Source organism: Mchenga conophoros, linkage group LG8 (genome assembly GCF_057382185.1).
Source record: "Mchenga conophoros isolate Kocher_MC1m ecotype Shallow Benthic linkage group LG8, M_conophoros_male_GT1.1, whole genome shotgun sequence".
Taxonomy (NCBI): domain Eukaryota; kingdom Metazoa; phylum Chordata; class Actinopteri; order Cichliformes; family Cichlidae; genus Mchenga; species Mchenga conophoros.
In genome coordinates this window covers 114,512-140,187 of record NC_140533.1, presented here as the reverse complement: position 1 = coordinate 140,187, position 25,676 = coordinate 114,512, and the positions used below count along the sequence as shown (strand labels likewise).

The 25,676-nt window shown below is 48.3% G+C and overlaps 1 protein-coding gene across 1 annotated transcript; it reads right to left on the bottom strand.

Moving 5' to 3' along the window:
• Positions 1–27: 27 nt before the first annotated feature.
• fasn (fatty acid synthase) lies at positions 28–25,652 on the bottom strand. Its single transcript, XM_085283506.1, has 42 exons — positions 25,178–25,652; positions 23,257–23,392; positions 22,497–22,649; positions 22,236–22,409; positions 21,621–21,821; positions 21,261–21,383; positions 21,059–21,174; positions 20,837–20,971; positions 19,123–19,582; positions 18,658–18,845; positions 17,895–18,084; positions 17,692–17,786; positions 17,255–17,389; positions 16,902–17,105; positions 16,513–16,628; positions 16,267–16,442; positions 15,993–16,184; positions 15,093–15,173; positions 14,547–14,729; positions 14,251–14,430; positions 13,869–14,072; positions 13,289–13,605; positions 12,811–13,212; positions 12,566–12,730; positions 12,286–12,404; positions 11,701–11,855; positions 11,035–11,238; positions 10,766–10,916; positions 10,020–10,198; positions 9,764–9,883; positions 8,770–8,892; positions 8,387–8,610; positions 8,065–8,266; positions 7,811–7,962; positions 7,007–7,098; positions 6,527–6,921; positions 6,184–6,375; positions 5,811–6,020; positions 3,731–3,942; positions 1,999–2,097; positions 1,317–1,568; positions 28–1,203 (listed from the first exon to the last, which is right to left on the bottom strand). The coding sequence occupies exons 2-42, from the start codon at positions 23,381–23,383 to the stop codon at positions 1,066–1,068; spliced, it is 7,536 nt and encodes a 2,511-aa protein (XP_085139632.1). The 5' UTR covers positions 23,384–23,392; positions 25,178–25,652; the 3' UTR covers positions 28–1,065.
• Between the last annotated feature and the right edge of the window lie 24 nt (positions 25,653–25,676).

Genomic DNA, 25,676 nt, shown 5'->3' with positions numbered 1-25,676 from the left:
TCGTTACAATGAAGGAAAACACTGAGCGACTGTTGAGGCCTTTATTAGTCCTACAAAACATAACAGAAATATTACAATAAAACACAGAGGCCTTTATTGTCACGTCCATCGTACTGTGACTCCTCAGCACATTCATCTCCAATCAGCAGCTTCCTTCACTGACCCAATCACAGGTCTCAGGCCAGCTGTTGTACTCAGGTTTGGATTATTTGCTGAGGTTTTAGCTCTCTGGACCAAAGCCTTTAAAAGGAAACAGTTTCTCAGAGGTTACATCAGTAAATATGATCTCACTGGTACAGTGATCATTCACATCTCTGATTAACCTCTGAAGAGACACATTTGGTCCTTAGCGACGCCTCTGTCACAGGCGTCTGTCAGAACAACAGCGTGTGTTTGATACAGTCCATCATGAAGAAAAGCAGTTTTTCTTCTGAATTAGTGAAATAACTGGTCTGTAAATTACAGTAACACGAGTGTCATTGTTAAAACACAGTTTATGAAACACTTAATTTGTTGTTAACTTACTGACAACGTAAACATTTGCTGGTTGCCACAGTAACTGATGACTGTGTGGTCACATGACTGAAAAGTAAACAAATGTCACAAAATAAAGAAATGCCTCCAACTGGTGTTACGAGTAGTTAGTGTGCAGAAACACGGCTGCAAGGTCAGCCCTCCCTCCACAGTCGCTCATCAGGCTGGTCGCAGCGCGTTTGTCTGTCTACTGATGTCTGCATGAGCAGAAACACCAATTTAAGTGATGTTATGTAATTCAGGATTCAATGTGTCAGTGTTTGTTACTTTGTTACATTCATTTTTTAACCACGTATTTTGTTGTGGGATGAACTTCTGCAAACAACAACATGGCAACAAAAAACAAAACAAAACTTGCAGTTGGAATCGATGGAGCTGTGAGATGTTGATTGGTTCACTAACCATTACCATTTGGGATATTAGGATAACAGTAGCATGTAAACATAAGCAGTGCAAAGACTTCCTATAACGGCACATTTACAGTCTAGTTTGGGGAAAGCTGAGGAATTAGGGTGAAGAGACGGTGGATGTTTAACCCTCCCTTGGTTTGACAGCTCGCTCAGCCAGCGAGTTATGAATGATGTTCTTGATAGACTCCGCCCCCGCGCCTTCTAGGAAAGTGCGGTGATCTCCCTCGATGACGTGGACCGACACCTCGCCATCACAGACCTGAAGAAAGACGCAGTACACAGTTTGAACATTGGAAGGCTCAGACTGAGTTTATAGAAACACACGCACAGTGAAGATAAGTACTACAGACTGATGTAAATGTGCATCGGTACCTCGCTGAGCTTATAGTCAGCTCCCAGGTTTTGCTCATATTCGCTGCTGGTTTCGGCGCGCAGCAGCTTCACGCTGCCGTGGTATTTTGCAGTAGGTACATATGCATCAGCAGCCTTTAGCTTGTAGTAGAAGGCGGAGGCTGCAAAGTGCAGTGAGTCTCGGTCGATGTCCTTGTGAGCGGAGGTGATTAGGTCCACGGCCACACTGACGCGTGCATTCAGGTCTGACAGCGGGAGCAGAGTCTCCAAAAGCTGTAGGACGTAACCATGGAGACGACTGTAAGTTCATAGCAAACGTTACTGCGTGCTCGCGGAGATATTATTGTTTTCAGAAAAGTAAGTGACACATAATAATGAACATCACAGATCTTATGTATATGAAAATGCAAAATGAAGATGTTTTGATATTCAGGAGTTACAAATGTCAGCTTTCAGTGAGAAACTGTACGAAGCTTTGATTTAACCGCATGTTTTACTTTAGTCTCCATAACAGCTCCAAACATCACATCATTGTTGAGTCAAACCTGCACCACACACAGACTGTGCTGGAACAGCAGCTCCAGACTGTGTTACAGTCACCATCTTTACCTTACAGGCAAAAAGCTCAGGTTGTGTGGCCTTTAACGCTGATGCCACATAAAGGAATACTTGTGTGTGAACGTGTGGGTCAGACACAGTATACCTTGTTGTATTCAATGCCAGTGAACTGCTGGATGAAGGCACACAAGGCTTCAGTCTCAGCCTCAGACTCGTTGCCGGGTGTTAGCTTGGCTCTGTAGCTCTGCAAATGAAAAACACAGATAAACGTGTTCACATGCAGATCATGTGACCAGAGCTCATCACACACACTATACAGCAGATTAGTTAGAATAATAAACAGCCTTTATCATTGTTAGAGTGACGTGCAGTAAATTCCCACATATACTGAAAGCTTAACAAATCATATTGTGACAATCATAACCTGGACCTGTGAATTCGTCCATCACAGGTCGACACGTTCAGGTCAAATCCCAGAGCGCGACACGTGACCCTTCCTTCATTTAACGCATCTGCGGCTCACTGCCAATCATCCCTAATATTAGGGCTGCTCGATTATGGCAAAAATGATAATCACGATTATTTTCACTGAAATTGAGATCGCGATTATTTGACGATATTTATTTAACCCTTTAAGACCTACCATAGAACCAAGCTTATATTATTTTTTTACATGTTGTAGTGCCATTTGTGGGAGCATTTCAAGTTGCTATACAACTGTTATAGCCCATATTTTAATAATATGTATGCATTAAGTCCATAGTAACTACATTAATTGCAAAAAAGTGCAATAAACTACAAAAAAATTGAAAATTGTTTTTGTTTTTTACATATATTTCTACTTGGAGAAATTTAAGGGTTTATCTCTCAAAACTTTAAATACAAAAAAGTTTATTTTGAGTGTCTTCATAGTTTTATTTTGGAGATACAGCAATTTTTATATACTGCAGGGAAAACAAAAACAATCCTATGATGCAAATTTGCAAAGAAAACAGCAGGTGCATCAAAATAAACTATTTCCAGCTGTGGAATTCAAGTTCTAAGCATCCCAGCAACTATTCAGAAAAGTCAAACATGACCAGTATAGGCTTTTAAGGCCTACAAGTAAAAAAAAACTACATTTTCCGCGAAAATGACATCACTTCCGGTTTCGGGCAGGAAATGGCGGACATGTGATAGTTAGCGGTGACGTCTGTTTCAATGTGCCAAGTGTTACGAACAGCTGATCGGATCGGCAAAGCGTGTTTCTGGAATATTATGTTTTTGTTCCTGCAAGTGCTTTTTATGCAATTTTTGCAAAGCTATGTGTGGAAGGAAACTGTGACCGAGGACAAGCTGATGGCATCAGATGTAAGTACAACTCCTCCGGTTTCATATGCAAAACAAATTATTGCGCTAGCTTACACGGTTCCGGTTCTACAGGGATTTAAAAATAGTTACACAAAACGGAGCGTGCTGCTCTGACCGGCTTTAAAGGGTTAACAATAACAATGTATTGAATAATGACTTTAATAAAATACTATAAAATAGTGTGCAACACCACTGAAGTTTTTTTACCTCTCTTTTCAACCAACGGCAGTCACTCTCCTCTCCAAATAACTTCTGCTTAGCTTTCCGAGCTTTCCGAGCTTCCCTCGGGTCCTCTTAATCAGCAGTCTCCAACCTTTTTTGCGCCACGGACGGTTTATGCAATATTTTCACGGACCGGCCTTTAAGGTGTCGCGGATAAATGAGGGAGGGGCTAATAATCGGCTCAGTCATTTTTAATGATCGTTGAAAGCCCAGATCGTAATCGTGATTAAAATTCGATTAATTGAGCAGCCCTACCTAATATGTTTTGATTACATGAAATAAAGATGCGCGAGTGTTTCTCTGACCTGTGTGTACGCCGCCACATATGAATGTGAGCCATCAAAGAGAAACAGGAACTCCACAGGCTGATTCTGGGTCTGCAGCTGAGAGCACATTTCAAATGCTACACAGGCACCAAAAGAATATCCAGCGACTCTGTACGGGCCGTCCGGCTGCACCTGCCTGACGCAGCTCACGTAGTAGGCAGCCAGGGACTCAATGCTATCCAGAGGAGCAGCTGCAAAGGAAACACACGAGGGGAGTTAGTTTAGCTGCACAGTGACATAAACAGCTGATGCACAACATGTGAGTGACAAAGGTCTGAGAACAGAACCACAAACTTTTAAACTGTGAAACAAAGAAAACATGAAATCACATCAGGTCTTTGGTTTTCCTCAGGCCATTATGGAGGGAGCTGTACATGTACAAGTGTTTGCAGTTTCACCTTTGAACAGTCAGACTTTCAGCTTCAACACATTTTTCTGTTTAACAGTTACACACGTTTTGATACACATGATTGTGACACCTGGTGAGGACGCACACTCATCATTTGATGACGATGGTTCAAAGTGTTGATTTTGTACTTTAAAGTTTTTCTCTGTGACTGTAAAGTCATTTTAATATGAGCCCCATTATGCTGACAAACCCACACCGACGATGCACACAGCTCAGCAACACCAACGAGCCTGAAACTCAAACGACATGAAAAGTTATCCATGAGGCGCCAAAACACAACAACAGCTGCAGCAAAGGCTCTTTGTACTGTAAGATGAAGATCCTACAAAAGTAGGAAGCCTCACAAACCACATGTAGACTGGTTGTGCAAACTCCCACAGACCCTGCAGTCGAGAGGATAACGAGCTGCTCCAGTGATCATGACCAGGACACAAACTGCTTCCTCCTGAATCAGAGGCCTGACTGACAGACACACCCTGGCATAGAGGAAGCTGAGGAGTGTGACAGTTGGAGCACACGCTCAGGTCTAGGTCTTTAAACAGGGGAACCACCACCCCAGTGTGCCAGTCCAGAGGCAGCATCCCAGAGCTTCACGCAGCGCCGTGTCAGCCAGGACGGCCCTGCAACACCCAGATCCTTCTCATCAGCCTGTCCTAAATCCTAGCAAGAGCTACCACGACGCGTACCACAAAATGCATCGCACTGGTTCTTCCCAGTAGTTGAACTCCTTGGAACTGGTTGTCTGCTTGCCAATGAATCCTGCTTATTGGTTCCACTTGTGCTACAATCAGGACGAATTGTAGTGGCGCAGTCTAAAGCTGGATATGAATATTACTTTTATGTTTATTGCACAAAAGGACAGCATGCTAGCTCCAAGCTAGAGCTCAGAGCGATGAGGAAGCTGAGCTTCAGCAGGTAACAGAGGTGGTGATGATCAGTCGAGCGGTCGCCTCTGATCATGTTTCTACGGTACCAGCACAAACACACAGTGTGTTTGTGTGACTGCAGGTTTATATTGTGAAATGTAATTATGAGACAGCGCGCTTCACAAAGAAAGCACTGTAACAAGTAACTAATAGACAAGTAACTAATTACTTTGTCTTGGGAGTAATTAAGATAGAACACTTCTAAAAAGTAATGCAGTATGTAACAGAGTACACCCATGACCCAAACACTGATCACACCTCCAACATGCACAAACATTTGACATCATATAACTGATTCATAATGAATGTGTTTGACTGTTCTCTCACAGTGGAGCCGATAAGAATCAATAAAGGAATTAATTCCATGAGTGACGTCAATAATGGAGTCCGTTTCCATCCGCAGACACACTGCAACACTATCAGCCCAGAACCGGGACCTGGACCCGGCAGTGTGGGATCCTGCTGAGCTGTGGACGTCCTGAAGGATTCTAGATTTGATTGACTTCAATCACAAAAAGCTTCCTCAGAGTCGAGGCTGTGCTGAAGAAGGCGGACACACCAAATACTGACTGAAGTCTACAAACTGTTCCTGACTGCATCCACCTGAGTCTGCACACGTTTCATAAACGACTCTGCATATTTCCTTTCCAAATGCAAAGTGCACAGTAGCTCCTGTCTGTTGTGCAGGACTCGGTATTTTCATTGTCTTTAAAGTATAACAAACCTTTGGTGCACTGCAAGCCGTAGCAAGGCACGCTGAGCTTAGAAGCAAGCGTCTTAAAGGCTGCGATGGAGCCCTCGATGGGATGTACCAGGAACAGCGGCCCGTCCTGGCTCTTCACCTTGTTCAGTGACATCACAGTAGGGCTGCTGGGGCTGACCATCAGCTTGGTCAGATCAGACTCCAACACAGAGCGAACGCCGTCCTTCTTAGCTGTGGTGTGTGGAGATGTACTCAGTTATGTTTGTACACATGATAACACATTTCATATTAACAAGAGTCTTAACAGCTCGATTTAAACAAATACATAAGTGCTTTTTTACAACCTGAAACCTTTTCAAAGATCTTTCTGCATTTAAAAAGCAGCTCTTCATACCGCTTTGTCCTTCTGGCTTGCTATTGGCCAGCTCTCGCAACTTGTTAATGGTGAGCTGGCGGATATCCCTCATGGCCATGACGATGTCATAGTCGCGTTCCAGAGTCTGGCGAACCTCAACGCCCATCAAAGAGTCCAGACCCAAATCAGCCAATGAGGTGTCAGCATTCAGACTGCTGACATCCCGCACACCTGTGAGTGAGAAGAAGTTAAAAACAACGAAGAAATGAGTCGATGTCTGTGATACAAAGTAACCTCAAAGATCACCAAAGCGACTCAGGACGGCGGTCTTTTCTTATATAACACCTTTATGAACGCTAGTTTGGTATAACCTGACTCTTACCTAGAATGTGAGCTACAGCGTCCACCAAGTCTTTCCGGTTTCCTGCTTCACTCTTTACGACCGTCCTCTCCGCCAGCACAAAGCTGGACACCACTGGGTGCTGCTGGCACAGGAAGAAGTCCAGCACTTCCAGACAGGAGGCCATGCGCTGCGGGAGGGTGCCACCGATCACAACGTCATTCCCACCCATGGTCTCTAGAACCACCCCAACATCACCAATGGCACCCCACTGGACTGCAAGTCCAGGCAGGCCATCATAGTGGCGCTTCTCACACACGCGCTCCATCGCAGAGTTGGCGTAGCCATAATTACTTTGGCCAGCGTTGCCACGGCCACAGCTGACTGAAGAGAAGGCCACAAAGTGTCTGAGCTCTGGACACAGTTTCCTTGTTACTCTAGAGAGGGGATGGAAACATCCAGAGGTCAGCTCATGATGGTACCCAGTGACACACAGAGGGAGGAGCCACTCTTCTCACTTACCTGTCCAGGTTGATGGTGCCGTCATTTTTAGGTTTGTTAACTTCGAGATAAAGCTGAGGAGTTAAATTCTCCAACATACCGTCTTTCAACACCTGAATGCAAACAAACATCAACAAACGGTCACTTTAAACGTTAACTGGCAGTAGTTTAGCTGTTAGCATGTTAGCATCTGATAATTGAGAAACTTGAGTCGACATCGTTAGCATCGTTCTTGCTTTTGTTTTCGTTGCATGTCATGTGACACTGCAGCTATTGAAGTCCAACAAAGGGATCTGACCATCATTCTAGTATGCAGTAATAATGCAGTAATAATGCAGTAATAATGCAGTAATAATGCAGTAATAATGCAGGATCCAAACACTGACAGCAACGTCAGCATTAGACAGCGAGTGAGGCGCCTGCTGGAAGGTGGAAGACGTCGTAAATGTAAACAAACCGTCTTGACTGAGAAGTTACTTCAGAAAATAAAATGTATTGTTTCAAAATAAAAGTAAAGAAAGAAAGCTACTGTTAGGTACTAGCACTGGTACACACATGAAAGGTAGCACTCTCCCCTGCTCGCTGTAAAAAGTCACTGCTGCCTCTAACACATCCACGGCTTGTTTCTGGGAGGGGCAGTTACCCCCCCCACGGTTAGTTAGTGACACTGAAGAGCAAAAGTATGGAGGGCTCAGCTCAGTGACAGCTGCAGCAGCCAAAGTGCACGAACCAGATATATGTAGTCCAAATTTAGGAAGGCCCATAAAACCTGTGAAACATGATTTTTCCAAGGTGACACATATAAATAACTAAAGGGAATCTGACCATGGCTAGGTGAAAGACACCACCCACTGCACCCATGGCACAGGCCTCAGCAATCAGTTGCTCTGTTCCTTTCAGTGTGCCGACATCACTGGTGGACACAAACACCTCCACACCCTGATTCTGCCAGTCCTGCACCCGCTTCGCCTGGTAACCTGAAGACAGTTCAACAGTGAAGCTGTAAGATGAGTCACATCAGCACTGATGCAGGACTTGGCTGTGCACATCAGTAGGAGCACCGTGTCATCGTGCATTACCGTTTCTCACGCCTGATCTAGAAGTCAGCACCAGTTTGTGGGCTCCCCTCTCCACCAGCCACTGAGCAAGCTCCAAACCAAACCCCCCGAGCCCCCCAGTTATAATGTAGGAGTGGGACGAGTGGCAGAAGGTGCGACAGATAGCTGGCAGAGACAGAGGGGAAGCAGCCTGTACAGCTGCTCCCTGCTCCTCACAACGGACCTGTGAGAAAAGAAAAGCTGGTCAGAAGATAAGCAGCAGTCCAGCCACTCTGCAGTCACAGTAACATACCAACCACATGCATGTAGGGATGGGCAGGTCCAGTACAAACACCTCACTCACCTGAACCAGGACCTTGCCGATGTGCTTGCCCTGAGCCATGTATCTGAATGCTTGTTCCACTTGGTCCTTATCGAACACTGTGGTTCTCAGAGGCTGAACTACTCCTCCCACAATGCCCTGCTGCAAACACTGGGACACCTCCTCCCACTCTTGGTTGCCCTCTTCAAAGAGAGCATCCAGCAGGATACCATGGAAAGCCACATTCTTAAGGAATAACGCCATGCCTGAAGGAATCACAGCAACGTGACAGCGTTTGTCAAGGCTTCAAGAATCATTTATGACAACAAAACTCTGGTTAACACCTGCAGGAACCTTTAAAAAGCTAATAAAACATGTTTATATATTTATCTATCCTGTTGTCAATAAACACCAGATCTACTGACCCAGAGGAGTGTTGTTGGAAAGGTCATATTTGCCGATCTCCAGGAATCGTCCGTGTCGAGCGAGGCAGCGAACACTGGCCTGCAGCTTCTCCTCGGCCAGAGAATTCAGCACCACATCCACGCCTGAAACACATGCAGCAAACACGACGTCACATACAGTCAGTGTATAACATGGAAGAATAACTGAGTGGGGATTACTCAGTTCACACAACTGTTACTTGTTAAACTCAAAAACCTGCTAAAGTCTTGTTCCAGGACATTCTTGGGTTCCTCAACATGGAACAAAGTGTCTGCAGTACACGTGCCGTGTTCCACACCGGCTTTAAAGTCCCAGAGGAAACATCAAACATGTTAGAGGAGGCGGAGCTGACAACCACGAACAGCACCAGTGCTCACACAGAAGCACACACAGTCATCGATGCAGCACTGGGAGGAAACACACTGGCACCGGTGCATGATGCACATTTCACCAATGAGTTTACAGTGAGAGCTGCTGAGCAGCAGCACTGTGACCGGACGGGGAAAATTACTACTGAAAGAAAGACGAGAGATTCTGGACTTAATGTCCGTCTTTGGATCCAGGACCTCGACACAGGAAGTCTGGACCGGCTCTCTGTTCAAACAGTCCAGTCTCTGATCCTTTGAGTATGATCCATAAGGCGGTGCAGAGCCTGGATGGAGCCGACGGGTGGGGGCACTGCCTCTGGCCTTCACATATCTCGCCTGCCTACTCAAGCCGGGGCCCCGAGCAGCTTTGCAGGCCCAGCTTTCATCAGCCACTCACAGCAGCTACTCTGCTCTTGGAATACGACTGTGTTCAAAGGCTGGAGTAACCTGTAAGTGCCATTTATACTAATGTATATCAATACTCAGGGAATATTGTTTGGAAGAATGGTCTTCCATCCCTGCAGCAGAGCACAGGGAATGATTGCTGACTGCTAATCCAAGATATCTGATGTCATGTCAATCGTCCCCTGAAGCACTGAGCAGCTACCTTTGCCTTGTGTGTGGAGCAGAATGTGCCGTTCAAAGGAAGTATCTCTGGAGTTGGCGAAAGCCTCTGCTGATAGCTGAGGGAATCTCTTCTGCAGGTACGTCCGCTTCTCCATTGAGCCTAGACAAGAGGCCCCGCCCCCAAAGTTGGGGTAAAAAGACATGAGATATAATTACAACTTATTAGCAAGAGGCTTTAAAAGAATCTATAATAAGAGTTGTTACTGTGAGTCTGTGTGCGAGTGTTACATACTCACCGACTGTAGTGAACACTCTGCACTTCTTACTGAGCGCTATGGCGATGGCAGCCTGGCCCACGCCTCCTGACCCCGAGTGGATGAGCACGGTCTCTCCAGGGCGTAATCTGCCACGCACTACCAGTGAGTAATACGCTGTGGCATAAACCACTGGCACAGAAGCTGCTTGCTCCAGTGTCCTGAACACACACACAACACAATAAGTGTGTGGTTTATGTAGCAGGATGTAACTGTGCTGTATGCTGGAGAAACTGCACAGCAGCAGCTTCATGAATGAGACTAATGAATAAATGAATCCTGTGTCAGTGCTCCGCCTTCAGGCTTGGACACTGAAGACTGTCTCACTTAATAATCGAGCACGTACACAACGCCTGTCTGCTCATTCACACACACATTCATACAGTGATTCTTTTATCTAAAACACGGACACGCACACGTCACCATATCAGCAGGAGTCTGTGAGGGTTCAGCTAAAGAGGATCTTTGTGTTACAGATGTGTAGGACGTGCTGTTACTGTGTATCTGCAGAGTTGATACAAAGTTTCTGATCACGCGTTTAGTTTGAACTTTCAGCACAAACAGCTTCATGTGTGCAAACAGACTGAAGACCACTGCCAGTTAAACTAGTAACTACTGGCATCAGGTGAGCTTCTCTGAAGGCTGCTGATGATTAAAAAAAAGATTTCTTGTATTTTAATGTTCATGTTAAAGCTGCTGAGAACGTTCAGAGTTCTCCGCACACTGACCAGCTGTGGGGAACCTCCCAGAGGAACCTTCTGTCAGCGTCCACGACCGTTGCCAGGCCTTTGGCAGGCAACAGCCCCATCACACGACGCCCGCTGGGGTCGCGGCCAGAAAACTCCATACCCAGCATGCACTGCTTTAAAGCCTGGTCCCCTTTATAACAAATAACAAATGGAAAAGGTTTGTCATGTGACTGTGAATGTTCAACAACAGCATCACACACTACGACCCAGCAGAGTGTGGCATTACTTGGTGTGTACAGACACACTACCTGGGATGGCGTCGGGCGGCAGCTTGCCAGTAGCCAGCATGATGTCTCTGAAGTTGAGCGAGCTGTAGTAGACGTGGCACAGCTGCACAGCAGGGCTGCTGCTCACAAAGTGGCGAAGCGGGGACGCGATCCAGCGCAGAGACGACAGGTCGCCGCGTGTCAGCACGTTGACGTAAGCGGCTTCGGTCGGCGCTTCATTTACATCTGAAACAGCAAGCAGACAAGCCTCAGTGAGCGCGGGAACCAAGAGGGAAGGAGGCAGTACTGTCTAACTCACTGCTGGGTTCAAACACCTGCAGCAGGGGCGCCTTACAGAGCTTTGTGAGAGAGCACAGCTCTACAATTAAAAGTCATTCTGACGACTGTTTGTTCCATGTAAAATTACAGTTTTGCAGATTTTACGGATTCATTTTTGTAAAAGTGCAGCTGAATCTCAACTCTGTGTTGCAGCGTCTTGAAACAGAACTGTAAGAATGACGTGTAAATAACAACGTCATTCTTATTCTTTATGTTTGTGATGTCATTCATAGGAAGTGCGTCCTCCACACGTTTAGAGCGCAGGCCGAGACATGTAAAGTGACCTGGACCAAACATGAGTGGATCCTGACACGTGACCATCTGCAGCTCATTCGCCTCCTTAAATACACGTATGAGTGCGAGTCGAACCATGAGTGATGAGCTGGTGTCTGAAGGTGCCCCAGCGTCCGTCCCTGAACACGTTCATGACCAGATCCTTCTGCAGTACTGACTGGATGGACTGGTGATCCTGCTGGAGGTCTGGTGCTGCTGAAGACTCGTTTAGGTTGGACACAAACACACAGCTGGTGGCAAAGCGAGAGAAGAAACACAAACAGGCATAAAGACACGTTTGTCCTGCAGTAACACATGAATAATACAACAGTGAACCCAAAGTGTTGAACCAGGGCAGACTGAGCGTGACAGACTTTAGCTGGTCTGAAAGCAGAGGACGAGTCCTCAGAGGTTTGAGCCTCTATCTGAGGCCTGTGGGAAAAACTGACTTTACACAGAAATATAAGCAACAGAAAGGATCCACTATGTTTCCACTGTACAATGAAGTGTTAACGTCTGAGGAAGCCTCACTGATTACACTTGTGCTGAGTCTATTAGAAACCTGTGCTCTGGCACATTAGTGATCATCAGTAAGACTAAATCCTGACTGAAAGTCTTGGTGTGATCCTTTCTACATAAAAGCTGCAGTGTGAGAACAACGAGCTGTTAACGATGTCGTACCGTATCCGGTTGCCACCAGGCTCTTGCCGTAAACAGTTGACCATTCCCACAATCCCACACTCTGGCTGAGAAGCAGTCAGCCACACTGGATGGTCTGAGGACTCTGACATCACTTCCTGCTGCAGAGCAGAGTCCCCACAGTTAGACTTTTAAACAGCTCAAATCTCTCTCATATATACTTTATGATAACACAGAGAAAACAGCCAATCAGACGAGCCCGATGAGCGAGCTGTGAGTGTTCGGGGACAACGACAGACAGGGAGACGAAAGTGGGACTGACCTTGAGCGTTTCCACCCACTGATAGTCTTTGCTGTCCACAGGCAGGAAAACCGGCTGTTTACTCACAGACTGACGGCGACACAGAAAGAGGGCGGAGCTGTAGAAAGACTTCCTGACAGCCACCAGGTTAAGAGAAGCCTCTGAGAGCACTTCCTCCCACTCAGCCTTCCAACAAGATCAGAATAATCAAAACTCAGCTGACAGCACGTCACAGCAGGGTGGAAAAATGTTCTGTTTAAACACACCTGTGTGAGGAGTCCCTGCTGGCTGCTGCTCTGAGCAGTGCTGGACAGGAAGGCCACAGCCTCCCCCACAGTCTCCCCCTTCAGCAGCGTGTGGAGGAGAACAAACCCACTTTCTTTGGCTCCAGATGCCAGATTTGCTACCAGCAGCCTGGGCTCTGTCTTCACTGGACCCCATGCATGGTTACACAGCACCAGGTCCGCCCCCACAGCAACGTCTCCAGCAGCCGGGCCGGTCAGAGGATCCCACTGAGCCGCAGCGACACCGAGCTCCTCCAGGGGAGCCTGGTGGGGGGCCAGAAGCTCCAGACTGGCCGCAGTCGCAGTGTAGTCCACACGGAGCATGGGCTGGATGTTGAGCAGGGGCACGACGCGAGAGAAGAGCTGGCCGTCGTCTGAGAGAGCCTGCAGGAGTCAGAGGCGTGAAAATGATGAGTGTGTGGAAATAATCCAGCTAAATCCAGCTGTTTGAGAGTCTTACCTCCAACACTTTGATCCTGCCAGGTGTGCTGTTTTCCACCGTGATGTCGAGGCAATGTCTCAGGGCGTCGTCGACCAGCAGACCCTGGAGCAGGTCGTCTTTAAGCAGGCACAGCCGCTCCTTCTGCACCACCTGCTCCAGCTCAGAGTGGAGGTTCCCATTGAACTCGAGGCCACAGAGCAGGGTTAGCAGCCGCAGCAGGCTGGGCTCAGAAGGCTCACCGCTGGGAGGAGGTGCATCAGAGCCCCCCTGTAACCCCGGGATGGAGAGCTTGACACCATGAGGGGCCAGCTTCTGCTGCAGTGTGTGGATCAAAACTGGACACGGAGGACAGGAGAGAAGACGGACTTTAGCACGATGTTTGGTTTGATGTTCGTCATCTCCTCACAAGGAGATCAAAACAAGTCTAACAGGTAACAGCTCTTAAATACATACAGGGAGAAAGATGCGAACAACCAGACAATCCCATCATGTCCGTCTCCTCACACAGTTTACATCAGATCACACGTGCAAACATTATTTTGATCCAGTTATCACTCATATGTTTACTGCATGTGAGTGATGGAGAGATTGTCTGTACCTTTGCAAAGCCTCAGCTGCTCTGCCAGCTTCCCATTGGCTGTAAGGCAGTCCGTCTCCACATCAGGAACAAACAGGAACTCCTCCAGTGTGGGCGGGCTCTGCAGCTGCTGCCGGCGAGGGGCTACTGTGGCGTGCAGGCCACAGATCTGGACTCCACCAGCAGTGATGTTGTCAAGGTAACGGCTTACGTGGACATCAACCGCTGCAGGAATCAAACAGAGTCAAACATCGAGCTGAAGGGGACCAAACGCTGAGAGCGAACAGCAGCCGGTGTTTTACACATAAAACTGTCACATCATGTTGACATGACAGCCACAAACCGCTAAGTAACGATCAGGAGGATCACTGCTGCTGATCTGACGTGAGGGAGGCAAACACACCTTGCTTTCCTTCAGCGTGCTCGCTGACTTTTTCCAGGTGTGCAGCAGGATGGACGCACACGGAGCGGATTCTGGTCGGCAAACGCAAACCTCCGCCCGGCAGCCCCAAGACGATCATCTGCAACATGGTGTCCAGAAACGTCACCCAGTTTCCTGTCCATTCCAGCTTCCCACGGTCTCCTAGAAACAGCCAATCAGATTATTAGAAAAACAGTCCTACCAACATTTATCTGAGTGTAACTAGAATCATGTCCTTTTATGTCCCAGCAGGACAATAAGCCACAGCTCCAGCGTACCTGCTGTGTTTGACTCCAAGATGCCCTGAAAGGTTTTTCCATAGTCGTAGCCTCGCAGTCTGAGCTCCTTGTAGATCTCGTGTGCGTTAAGCTTCATCGAGGCGTCGCTCCTGTCGGCAGCTTCCCGGCTGATCTCACCGTTGAATGAATCGAGTGCCGAATCCTCCAGGATGCTCACCTTACCTGAAAACCAGCGATTCTGAATATTCACGAGTTCATACTGAAAGTCAAAAGTCTGCAGACGAGTTTTACTCTGTCGCTGGAACAACTAACAGACCTCTGAGGTTTTCTTGCTCTGGTCACAGAGCTTCACCTCAGCCTGATGGGTGCAGCTCGGTGTCATGTGACCTGAGCTACAGCCGGCCTGTGCTGAACCAATCAGCAGCCGAGCGACACGGGAAACCCGTTTAAACGACACTGCACTAAATAATAAACAATATGTTTGTGGATATAATGTTGTGTGATTTTCAGTGACAAATGTAAATGATGTGTAAACTTTGGGATCTTCATCAGCAGCTCAGCCTGTGTGCTGATGCAAAGACGTACCGCTGACAGTCAGGCTCCCGTTCTCCGAAACCTCGAACCTGCTGGTGGCGGGCATGAGACGCACCTCCAACTGGACCGCACCTGTGATAAACAGTCAACAGCTTCATCCACTGTAACAATAACAATAATAATAATAATGCACTTATCAAAATCAGAGTTTTTCACAATAAAAGTCACAAAAACCAATTAAATGTAAAAGATGTTGCTGTTGATTATTTTAGTAATGAAGTCGTCTGTCAGTGACTCCGTCGAGTCATCGAGGAAACAAAATACTTTTGTCTTATTAATGAGGAAAAATAATTATTCAGAAGAAAATCAGACTGAGCTGCTGTGTGAGCAGCGTCTAACCCTCATGTGACACAGTGAGACAACATCTGTAAAATTATCTCAAAGGTCAAATTCAACTAGAATAACATCGATATGCAGCCGAAACAAAGATGTACGTCCGTCTCCTTGAAGGTTTCTGAATTTAATACAAGGTGGAAGCAAGGAAGCAAGGAAGGATGATTTTCAAACATTAATACCAATATTTGATATTATTTCACTTTCAATCTGAAAAATGTTACAAAATCCTCGTTTGACGTGTGTTAACACGTCTGTGCACCGCAGAGCGCCGGCGTGTTAAACGAAGCATGGCAGCCAATAACGAGCATCGAGGATTTTCATCATCCAATCACGCAGTGAGTTCAGTTTAAACGTGTGAAATCGTCAGTGTGGCGTAACTAAGACGCTCGGCAGGTCTTACAAAGCTGTAACAATCTCACCGCCTCCACATCATCTCTTACTGGTTAAAGTGGGACTGACAGGATAGGCACTGGGCCGATCACATGACCTCACCTGCTCGACGAGGTCATGTGATCGTGGTTCAAGCCATTAACAAGCCACGCCTCCCATACTTACTGGCGTTTGACAGAATGGTGGCCCTGTGGATAGTCACATCCTCAAAGGTTACGGGCGTCGTTTCCATGACAACCCCTAGACTCCTCACCAAGGTGCGCCAGGCCAGCACCAGGTAACCAGTTGCCGGGTAGAGGACACGCCCATCGATGCTGTGTCCAATGAGATAGTGGTCTGCAGACTCTAGGCTGACGTCTGTTACATCAATGACGCGACGTTAAACCAAATCAGAAAAACGTTTTCACTGCGATGGAAACACTGCGAGCGCACTTCTTACCAATGTTATACACCGCCGCAGAACCAGAGCCTCCCGAGCCCGACAGGAAGTGTTCCGCTTTAGGGATATCCCACGTCTGGGCGTGGTCCCACTGCACCAAGGGCGAGATCATTGGAGTACCAACCGGCACAGGGTAGGTCACAGCGGGGCACAGGGCGTTGGCGTCCACGTTGATGCTAAAGGCAGAGAGTGGTGTGAGTGAGCAGCTGTCACAGTCAAACAGCCAATGAGGGAGGCTCTCCTCACCCGTTCATGAAGATCCTCCCGACGTTCGAGAGGAAAAACTCGAGGTTGTTGGTGTGACCTCTCTTCATCAGGGGGACGACTGAACACGTGGGCTTCAGGCTGCGCTTCAGGATGGCCTGTGTGAAGAAGTCAACGCTTCAGTCACAGTAGCGAGTGAAACGCTTTACAGCCCTGGTTTCCAACGGTAACACCACCTATTCAGGCTAGTGTCCCTGTAAAGTACATCACCCAGTAACATCTGGACAGGTGTGTGTGGAAAAAAAGCTTTGATAAATCAGTGTTTCTGAGCTTCAGACAGCAACAGCTGCTGAACGCTGTGTGTTGAGGCTGACACACACAGACACACACAGGAAGCAGCCCCACATGTGTGGACAGCACTGGTAGCAAACCTGCAGCAGAGCATGCGGAGCTATTTCCAGCACCACAGCGTTTTCGGGCACCAGGCTCAGGCCCTCCTGGAACAGCACGGGGCTCACGAGGTTGTTGACGTGGTATTCAGCCGAGCTGTGCAGAGCCAAAGCAGAGTCCCACTCAGACTGAGGGATGCTGGTGCTCACCCAGCGCGCCGAACGCTTCTTTGGCTCTTTGATCACCTGCAGTGACAGGATGGCAGCTCATTAATATTCAGCACAGCAGTCTGCACCAGGTTTCCTGTGACAGTGTTGGCGCCTGGCACGCTGATGTGTGAGCCCTGCTTCTACTGACAGGACCGAGCATGGATGGGACGTGCGGCGCTACATACCTTCTTCAGAGCTGCGAGCAGGGCTGGAGCGATGGAGGCCATGTAGTAGGAGTGAAACGCCACCCCGGCACTGCGCACTTCCTTTGCAAACACTCCTTGTTGTTTGAGCTCGGACACAAAGGCACTGACTGCTTCCTAAAAATCAAACGTGGCACATGTTCAAACATCTGGGACCACAGCTGTACAGCAGGACACAGCTTCCATAGTTTAAAACACACTGAGCTGTCACTCATCTGGACTGATGGAACAATGAGTTCACTGTGTTTGGCTATAAATAAGTGAGAGCGTCACGGCGATCACGTGTGTCATATGATACATGAAGCTCAGGTAAAACAGAGACGTGCTGTATGCAAGCACCTTGATTTGGTGCCATAACTCAAACTGAACCAACCAGCAGAAAAAGAAATTCAAGCTGCTAGAAGAACCAGGAAAGTGACCTGAGGGCCGGAGATGGTGACCGTGTCCTCAGCGTTGTGGCAGGCTGGAACCACCCCCTGAGGACACTGAGCGATGCACTCCTCCCAGGTCAGCCCTGCAACACACAGGAAGCACAAAGCTCAAACATGGCGTCCGACCCTGCAGAATCAGAGCCCTGAACACAACACTGAGTCCCATCTGTTAAAAGAAGACGCGCTCTCACCCACTGCAGCCATGCCTCCTGGAGGAAGGCTGGCCTCCTTGATGCAGCGGCCTCTCCAGTACGCAGCCAGGAGGGCCTCGCTGTGACTCAGGGAGCGGTCAGCATAGCCACAGGCTAGCTCTCCCACCGAGTGCCCCACGATGCCATCGGGCTGCAGACCCAGCTTGGTGAGCAGATCGATCTGAGCGATCTGTAAGGAGAAAAAACACAACGATTGCTCTGGCAGTCTGAGTCATCGTCCACCTGTGAACTCAGCAGCCATAGAAGGCCACTGCATGTTTATGCTCCTCCTCCTCGTGCCCACAGATCGCTGCAGGCTCTTTCTGGTGCTCTCCGGTCTAATGTGGCTCGACTGTGCAATGCATTCACAAGATTTTCACAACGCTTGACCTCTGACCCCTGATGTTGAGGTCGGGGTCACTGAGATCCAAACTCCTCTGACATTTTCAGTAGATAGATCTAAGGTATCGATTTGAAGCTCCTCTCAACCTTTTCCAGCTGAGAGGTAAAAAACACCCAATAACTCTTCCTCACTGTGAGCTCAGACTAAACACTCGTTTCCACAGAGTGAGACGTTTCCACGCAGGTGTTAGTTAAAGCAGGGGCACAGTGATTGGTCGGGTCATAAATAAATGTTTGTGCTGACGTCTTCTATAAACTGAGTGGTACACATGGATCTGTGCTCGACTCGAAGCTTTGAAAACAAACGTGTTGACATTCTTCCCTTTTCTCTCTGTGAAGCAGCATCGCTGCATCGCTGTACCTGTACTGCAGCCAGGCCAACGAAGGCGTGAACGGTGTCTTCGAACGTGTCCTCCTGAGCCTCCATGAGCAGACGAGACACCACCAGCCCCGTCTCCTTCAGCGCCGCATCGGACCGCAGAATGGAGTCTCTGAAGTCTGGCAGCTGCATGAGACTGCGGCCCATCCCGGCCCACTGCGTCCCCATACCTGCATTACAGACAGCGTGTAGCAACACGTTGGTATATGAGGTAGGTGCGTGCAGCTCTGCATCGCAGCTGTGTTCAAACCCTTTTAAATAAACTGGAAACAAACTTTCATGTTGCCCAGCTGATGGTTGCTTAGTAACAGCGTGCTCTCAGCGACTCAACGTCACTCCTGTTACGTTCTCGTTCCTCCATCGATCTCATCGTTCACCCCAAATCTGTCCAAACATCTTTGTATCATGTGAAGCGTCTCATACTTCTGACTGCGTGCAGCGACTCACCTGAACAAACGTACCACAGAGGCCTGGCGGCGCCCGGCACCTGCTGCACTTCCATGACGTCGCTCTGAGAGCCAATCAGAGCGAAACCTCTGTAGGGCATGCTGGCGGCGGGCGCTCCTGACACTTCGTTCAGCAGAGACAGGAAGGCGTCGTCCGCAGCGTGTTCCTTCCCCTTCTGCAGGACGGAGCTCACCGCCGTCTCTGTGCGCCCGCAGGCCTGAAGCATTCTGGGAAGCTTCCCGGGTGAAGCCGAGGCGGCCGTTTTCTCAGCCGGACGAAGGATGACGTGAACGTTGGAACCTCCGAATCCAAAGGAGTTGATCCCTACGATGCCTCCTCGGACGGGAACGGGCCGATCGACGACGCGAACCCGACCGTCGGTGAGGGCGGGGATGTCAGTGTTAGGATGGAGGAAGTGCAGGTTGGGGGCCCAGACTCCTCGCTCCAGAGAGAGCAGCACCTGCACGTCGCATCAAACACATGAGCAGCGGTTTAAAGCAAATAATGACTCATGATTCCAGTTTAACCCTTTAAGACCGACCATAGAACCAAGTCCGCCAGAGCTTATATTATTTTTTTTACATGCTGTAGTGCCAATTTTGGGAGCATTTCAAGTTGCTATACAACAATACAACTGTTATAGCCCAAATTGTAATAATATGTCTGCATTAAGTCCATAGTAACTACATTAATTGCAAAAAAGTGCAATAAACTACAAAAAAATTGAAAATCGTTTTTGTTTTTTACATATATTTCTACTTGGAGAAATTTAAGAGGCTTATCCCTCAAAACTCTAAATACTAAAAAGTTGCAAAAAATAGTTTACAACAACAGGAAACTTATTTTGAGTGTCTTCATAGTTTTATTTTGGAGATACAGCAATTTTTATATACTGCAGGAAAAACAAAAAACAATCCTATGATGCAAATTTGCAAAGAAAACAGCAGGTGCATCAAAATAAACTATTTCCAGCTGTGGAATTCGAGTTCTCAGCATCCCAGAAACTATTCAGGAAAGCATCAAGTCAAACATGACTTATGAAAACACCAGTATAGGTTTATAAGGCCTACAAGTAAAAAACTACATTTTCCGCGAAAATGACGTCACTTCCAATTTCGGACAGGAAATGGCGGACATGAGATCGTTCGCGCTGACGTCTGTTTCAATGTAGGAAGTGTTACAAACAGCTGACTGGATCGGCAAAGCCTGTTTCTGGAATATTATGTTTTTGTTCTTGCAAGGGCTTTTTATGCAGTTTTTGCAAAGCTATATGTGGAAGGAAACCGTGACCGAGGACAAGCTGATGGCATCAGATGTAAGTACAACTCCTCCGGTTTCATATGCAAAAAAAATTATTGTGCTAGCTTACGTGGTTGCAGTGCTACCGGGATTTAAAAATAGTTACGCAAAAAAGAGCGTGCCCGCTCCGACTGGCTTCAAAGGGTTAACACAGAGCTCATCATAAAAGAGGCCACAGCTCCAGATTTCTACTAAGCAGCACTTCAGAATATTTGGAAGCATTTTTATTTCTCTGAGACGCCACTAAAGGAAGAGTGGAGGAGGTGTGTTTGGGTGGGTGTGGCTCCACCCGGCGATGACTGCATACAGGACACAGTGTGTTCGTGATCTGTGTGTACCGTCTGTCAGCTGATTGGATGTTTCCAACATCACACGGTCTCAGTGAGAACATTAGAAGACGACTGTGGTTTCAAACCTTTGCCAGGGCAGCCAGCCCAGAGGCCGGCTCTGGATGACCCATGTTGGACTTGGTGGAGCCAATCAGCAGAGGCTCTCGCGTTGACTCGCAGAAAACGCTGACGATGCCATTCACTTCCTGTGGGTCGCCGACCTGCGTGGACAGAGCAGAGGTTAAATACGGTGGATCTGGTTAGTAAGAGCGCCTCTCTGTGCCGACACACCTGACGGCTGCACTGACCTTTGTCCCGGTGCCGTGGGCTTCGATGTACTCCACCTGCTCTGGAGACACGCTGGCCTCCTGGTAGAGTGAACGAACCAGCCTCTGCTGCATCTCACCAGACGGAAACGTCACCCCTGCGTGAGCACGTCACAGAAAACCGGTAAACGAAACCATTTCTCCGATCGGCCGTGACTTCCAGTGCTCCCCTGGACCTCCTTACCTTGCTCTTTGTATCCGTCTGTGTTGTTGCCTGCGTTGATCACTGTGGCATACACTCTTCTAGCCGCCGGTCGTTTGGTCAGCAGCACTGCCACCGCTGCCTCCGAGCGGCAGTATCCATTTCCTGACAACACAAACGTGACGCTTTAACCCTGCAGCACGCTCGCATGTATGTCACACATTGAAGACAGTTAAAGCTGAGACAAAAAACGTTCTACGTCATTGAGTTAGTCAAGAAATGTCAAAGTAAATGTAACACAGAAAGATTAAATGTGCCGGCAGCCGGTGGAGGAGCGGCTCCTCCCCATCGCTCCCAAACAGAAACTCTGTGATGTCACGTGTAGACCAGGTGATGTTTTACCTGAAGCATCAAATGACTTGCAGGTCCCCTCTGGACTGAGCATGCCCAGCTTCATGAACTGCACTGAAGTGTTCGGCTTGAGAAGCAGGTTCACTCCCCCAACTAAAGCAGCGTCACAGTGGCCCTGCCGGATGGCGTGGAAGGCGTTTTCTAGAGCCAGCAGGCTGGAGGAGCACGCCGTGTCTATGGCAGTGCTGGGGCCTGGAGAACAAAGGCAGCAGGGTTAGAGCCGGGCGCCACATACGGAGCCGCCCATCTGATCGTCCGAGCTGTGGTATGCTGAGGAAACCACTACGGCACAGAGCGAGAAACAGAGTAAAAACACACAAAATATATCAGCAACAATTCAGTGGACGAATAAAATCAGAGCCCAGATCGTTCATTCAAAGCAGTCCAGCTGCTGCAGCGTGCGTGCTCTCTGCACGTTTACGTCCTGCCTGTCGACACAAACACTACTGCACGTCACTGATCTGCAGACTCCTTTGCTACTCTAAGATCAAAGGTGATCCTGAGCTGCAGCAGAGCGTCCACCTAAACCTGAGTGTGTGTCTCACACTGGATCACGCCGACAGCACTGCAAACACACACGTGCTGAGCAGCGCTGCGTGCACGTACCGCTGAAGTCGAAGAAGTAGGACAGTCTATTGGCCAACATGCCGCGCTGGCAGCCCGTCATGCTGTAGCCCAGGAGCTCCTCTGGATCTCTGCTGAAAGCTTCGCCCGCCTCGGAGCCGCTCACACCGATGTACACGCCTGTTTTGCTGCCGCGCAGCGTGGCTGGATTCAGTCCTGCAGCACAACATTTCATTTTCACTCACATGTCGTCTTTCCCCCAACTGCAAACTAAACCTCAGCTCACCACTCGTTTGCTCTCACCTCCATCTACAATAGCCTCGTAGGCGATCTCCAGCATGAGGCGCAGCTGCGGGTCCATGCTGTTGGCCTGTTTGGGATGGACTCCAAAGAAGGCTGCGTCGAAGTGGCTGATGTCTTTGAGTTTCCCGTTCCTCTTTGGAAGACCGTACAGACCTGCAAACAGCACAATGTTACAGCAGCAGGACCCCACACACGGTCCACAGCCACTGCTCACACTGAGCACCAAACACGATGCTGTGAGACCAGACTGAGCCAAAGAGGGGAGGAAAATCCTCACGAGGACGTTTCCCTTTTCCAGCACAGAGAGCGACAGAGGACATCTGAGTGCTTATTACTGCCTGTGTGCAGCTCACAGGAAGCAGGCAAAAGCACACAGCAGGTTTATGATCACACCAGTTAGGAATCACCAGTAAAACTTGGATAACAAAAAATGAAACCATGAAGTTAAATCCATATGATGATGATTAAAAAAAACTTTACTTTTTAACAGGAAGTGGAATAAACTGAAGTGACACTGGCAGCGATCAGATGAATCAACTAAAGTAAATAAACCAAGCTGTTGGTTAAATCTGCTCCATCCTCTGTTCCTGATGACTCACATTCATTATTTTACCTTCAAATATGTCAAAGCAGCTAAACTCAGCTCAGCCTGCAGAGGCACCAACACTGCTGCACAGTGCAGGAGGTATAAAATATTAGTCTTTGACGAGAAACTCAGCTCAGTAAATATGTTACATAGAAACCGAAGGGAAGCTTTTACCTGGTGTCCATCGCCGGTTGTCCTCTGTTACCATATCCACACCATTGATGAGGTTTTCCCAGAATTCCTCCAGGTTGCTGGACTCAGGCAGGCGGCCCGATATTCCAGCTATGACGATCTCATCCATGTTTATTTACTGCAGACACAGAGGGCCAATCAGTGACAAGCATTCTGCAGTTTAACAACAATGAATGTGGTCGGTGCTGGGGCCAGACTCACTATTCATGTAACCATGGCAACAACCATCCCAACAATACAGCACTCCACGCTGCACCGGACAGTGACCTAGAAAAAAACAGGTCTGTGTGTGTGTCAGTGTGTGTGTGTCCTCTCTGATCACACTGATGTTTGCAACTTTGTGGACACAATAAAAACACTGCTGCGTGTGACTGCGACCTGCAGAGCTGCAGCTACGCTGTGTCTCCAAAACCATCCAGGTCCTGAGTAAAGCTGTGCCAGAGCCCGGCGCAGCATCACATGCAGCTCTGACATGCACACTGTGAGGTTGCACCAACAAAAACCAACAATCACACTCATGCCACTGTTTTGCTTGTGTGGCATTTCAAATGTGAAGACAACGCGACCACGTTACACAACACGACACAGTCTGAAGGGATTTGGACTCCAGGATGTCCCGCCCTGGGATTACATCTAGCCCGGCTCCTTCAGTGCACCATCTTGACCCAGATTACACCCCATTGTGAGCGTATGCAGACAATTTGCTAACTACGAGCTAGCTGCTAAACTGCAAAGTCACTGTGTGCGCACAGCTCGGCGTGACCATTTGTATTCAGGGCACATCCTCCTCGTCTTCCCCCGTTCTCCCTCACTCTGCTCCTTTGTGTCAGGGCTTCGCTCTGCAGCAGCCACAACAGGACCTGACTTGTCAGCATCTTCACAGGAAGAGCGTGAAACAGTGAACAACAATGACACATTCTCAGCTCCTTCCATGACTCCACACTGTAACTATGTGTGGATCCACGGGCGCTGCGTGAACAGGAAAAACGTGTTCCTGGATTTCATCTCCACATTAGTTTGTTGCTTCAACACTGCTGTCATTAAAAAGTTTCACGTTGCACTGCAGGGGGCTCGGCCACTGACTCGATGCTTTCTGAAATAGTTCCAGGAATGAGTTTGGTTTCTTTTGTCAACATATTCTTTAATCTCACTGTCCTACACATGCCTGTTAGCTTAGCTGGTCATTTTAAACAACTTTGAATGTGAAGCTGATGAAGTGCTGTGAACGATGGTGACTGTAGTTTAAAGCGATCTGACAGATGAGTGAGTCTAAAAAGAATCAATGAGCCCTGAAGCACCGTGGTGACCACAGGGCTGCAGTAACAACAGTGCTGCTGTTCACTGGACCCAAGCACCAGCGTGGCCACCATACTGATCAGGGCCCAGGCCTCCAACACGTGTATGTCCACGGACTCTCGAGTTCTCCCAGAATAACTGATGGCAGTGGGCTGTCACAGATGCTGATGAGCTACGTCCCTCATCCTCAGTGCTGTTCTGTCCTGGGATCTTGTATGCCAGCTCCATGCTGTCACACAGCTGAGCTTGGGGATTATTTTAACAAACCATTAACATTTTGGCTGATAACTATTTTTATTCTCCTGTAACTTTACTATATAAAGAGCTAAATCCTCTAAAGTTTCAGGAGTAATGCGTCATAATAAGAAGTGTTTGTGAACTAAAAATCAGCAATGTGGGAGACTGTTTGTCCGTGATTTACACAGAGGGAACAAATCGTGGCAGGATCAGCCTGATATGATTTGTATCCCACTATAACTTCGTTGTATGAAGAGCTAACATCTCAAGAATGTCAGGAGTAGTTAGTCATTATAACAAAAATTGTCGGGGATGCCGAGTTTGGACACCGGTCGGGACCACAATAAGCAGCAGCCGCGGACGAGCTTACCTGTCTGAGCCGAACCGACGGATGTTCCGGTAAAACGTGAGGCTGAGCCGCTCAGCACGCTCGGTCATGTGTCGAGTCTTCAGCCGCCGTGGGTGTGAGAGCCTCCGTTAGCCTCCGCGCTTCATTCACGCTTTTTTCTCTGATGAACTTAAATGTGTCACACTCTGCCTGCCCACGCCACATGGGCTGACAACCGCTTGGCTCAGCAGTCCAATGAGAGGAGAGGCAGGGCTCTGCGATCCAGCCAGTGATGGAGCAACTGTGTGGATGCGCGCAGAAAAAAGAGCCGGGGTTACTAACGGTCAACCGGCAGCGGCGCGACGAGAGCAGCCGGCAGATGGGACGCGATAAACTCTAGTCATCCTCCTACGACGGTCACGGAGGGAGGTGGGGGGGTACTGATAGCGTGCACGGGGCGAGGGAGCGTCTGTGTCTGCGGGACGTGCACGCGCAGAGCTGCTCAACGTTACACCGCAGCTGACGATGCGAAGGTGCAGCC

Excerpts from the sequence above, each read along its gene's own strand:
- fasn (XM_085283506.1), bottom strand. The coding sequence starts at position 23,383 with ATGGATGAGATCGTCATAGCTGGAATATCGGGCCGCCTGCCTGAGTCC. Across the intron at positions 14,730-15,092 it reads CGGGAGCCTGACTGTCAGCG|GTAAGGTGAGCATCCTGGAG; the intron begins GTACGTCTTTGC and ends GCTGGTTTTCAG. Across the intron at positions 1,204-1,316 it reads CTGACTATAAGCTCAGCGAG|GTCTGTGATGGCGAGGTGTC; the intron begins GTACCGATGCAC and ends GTCTTTCTTCAG.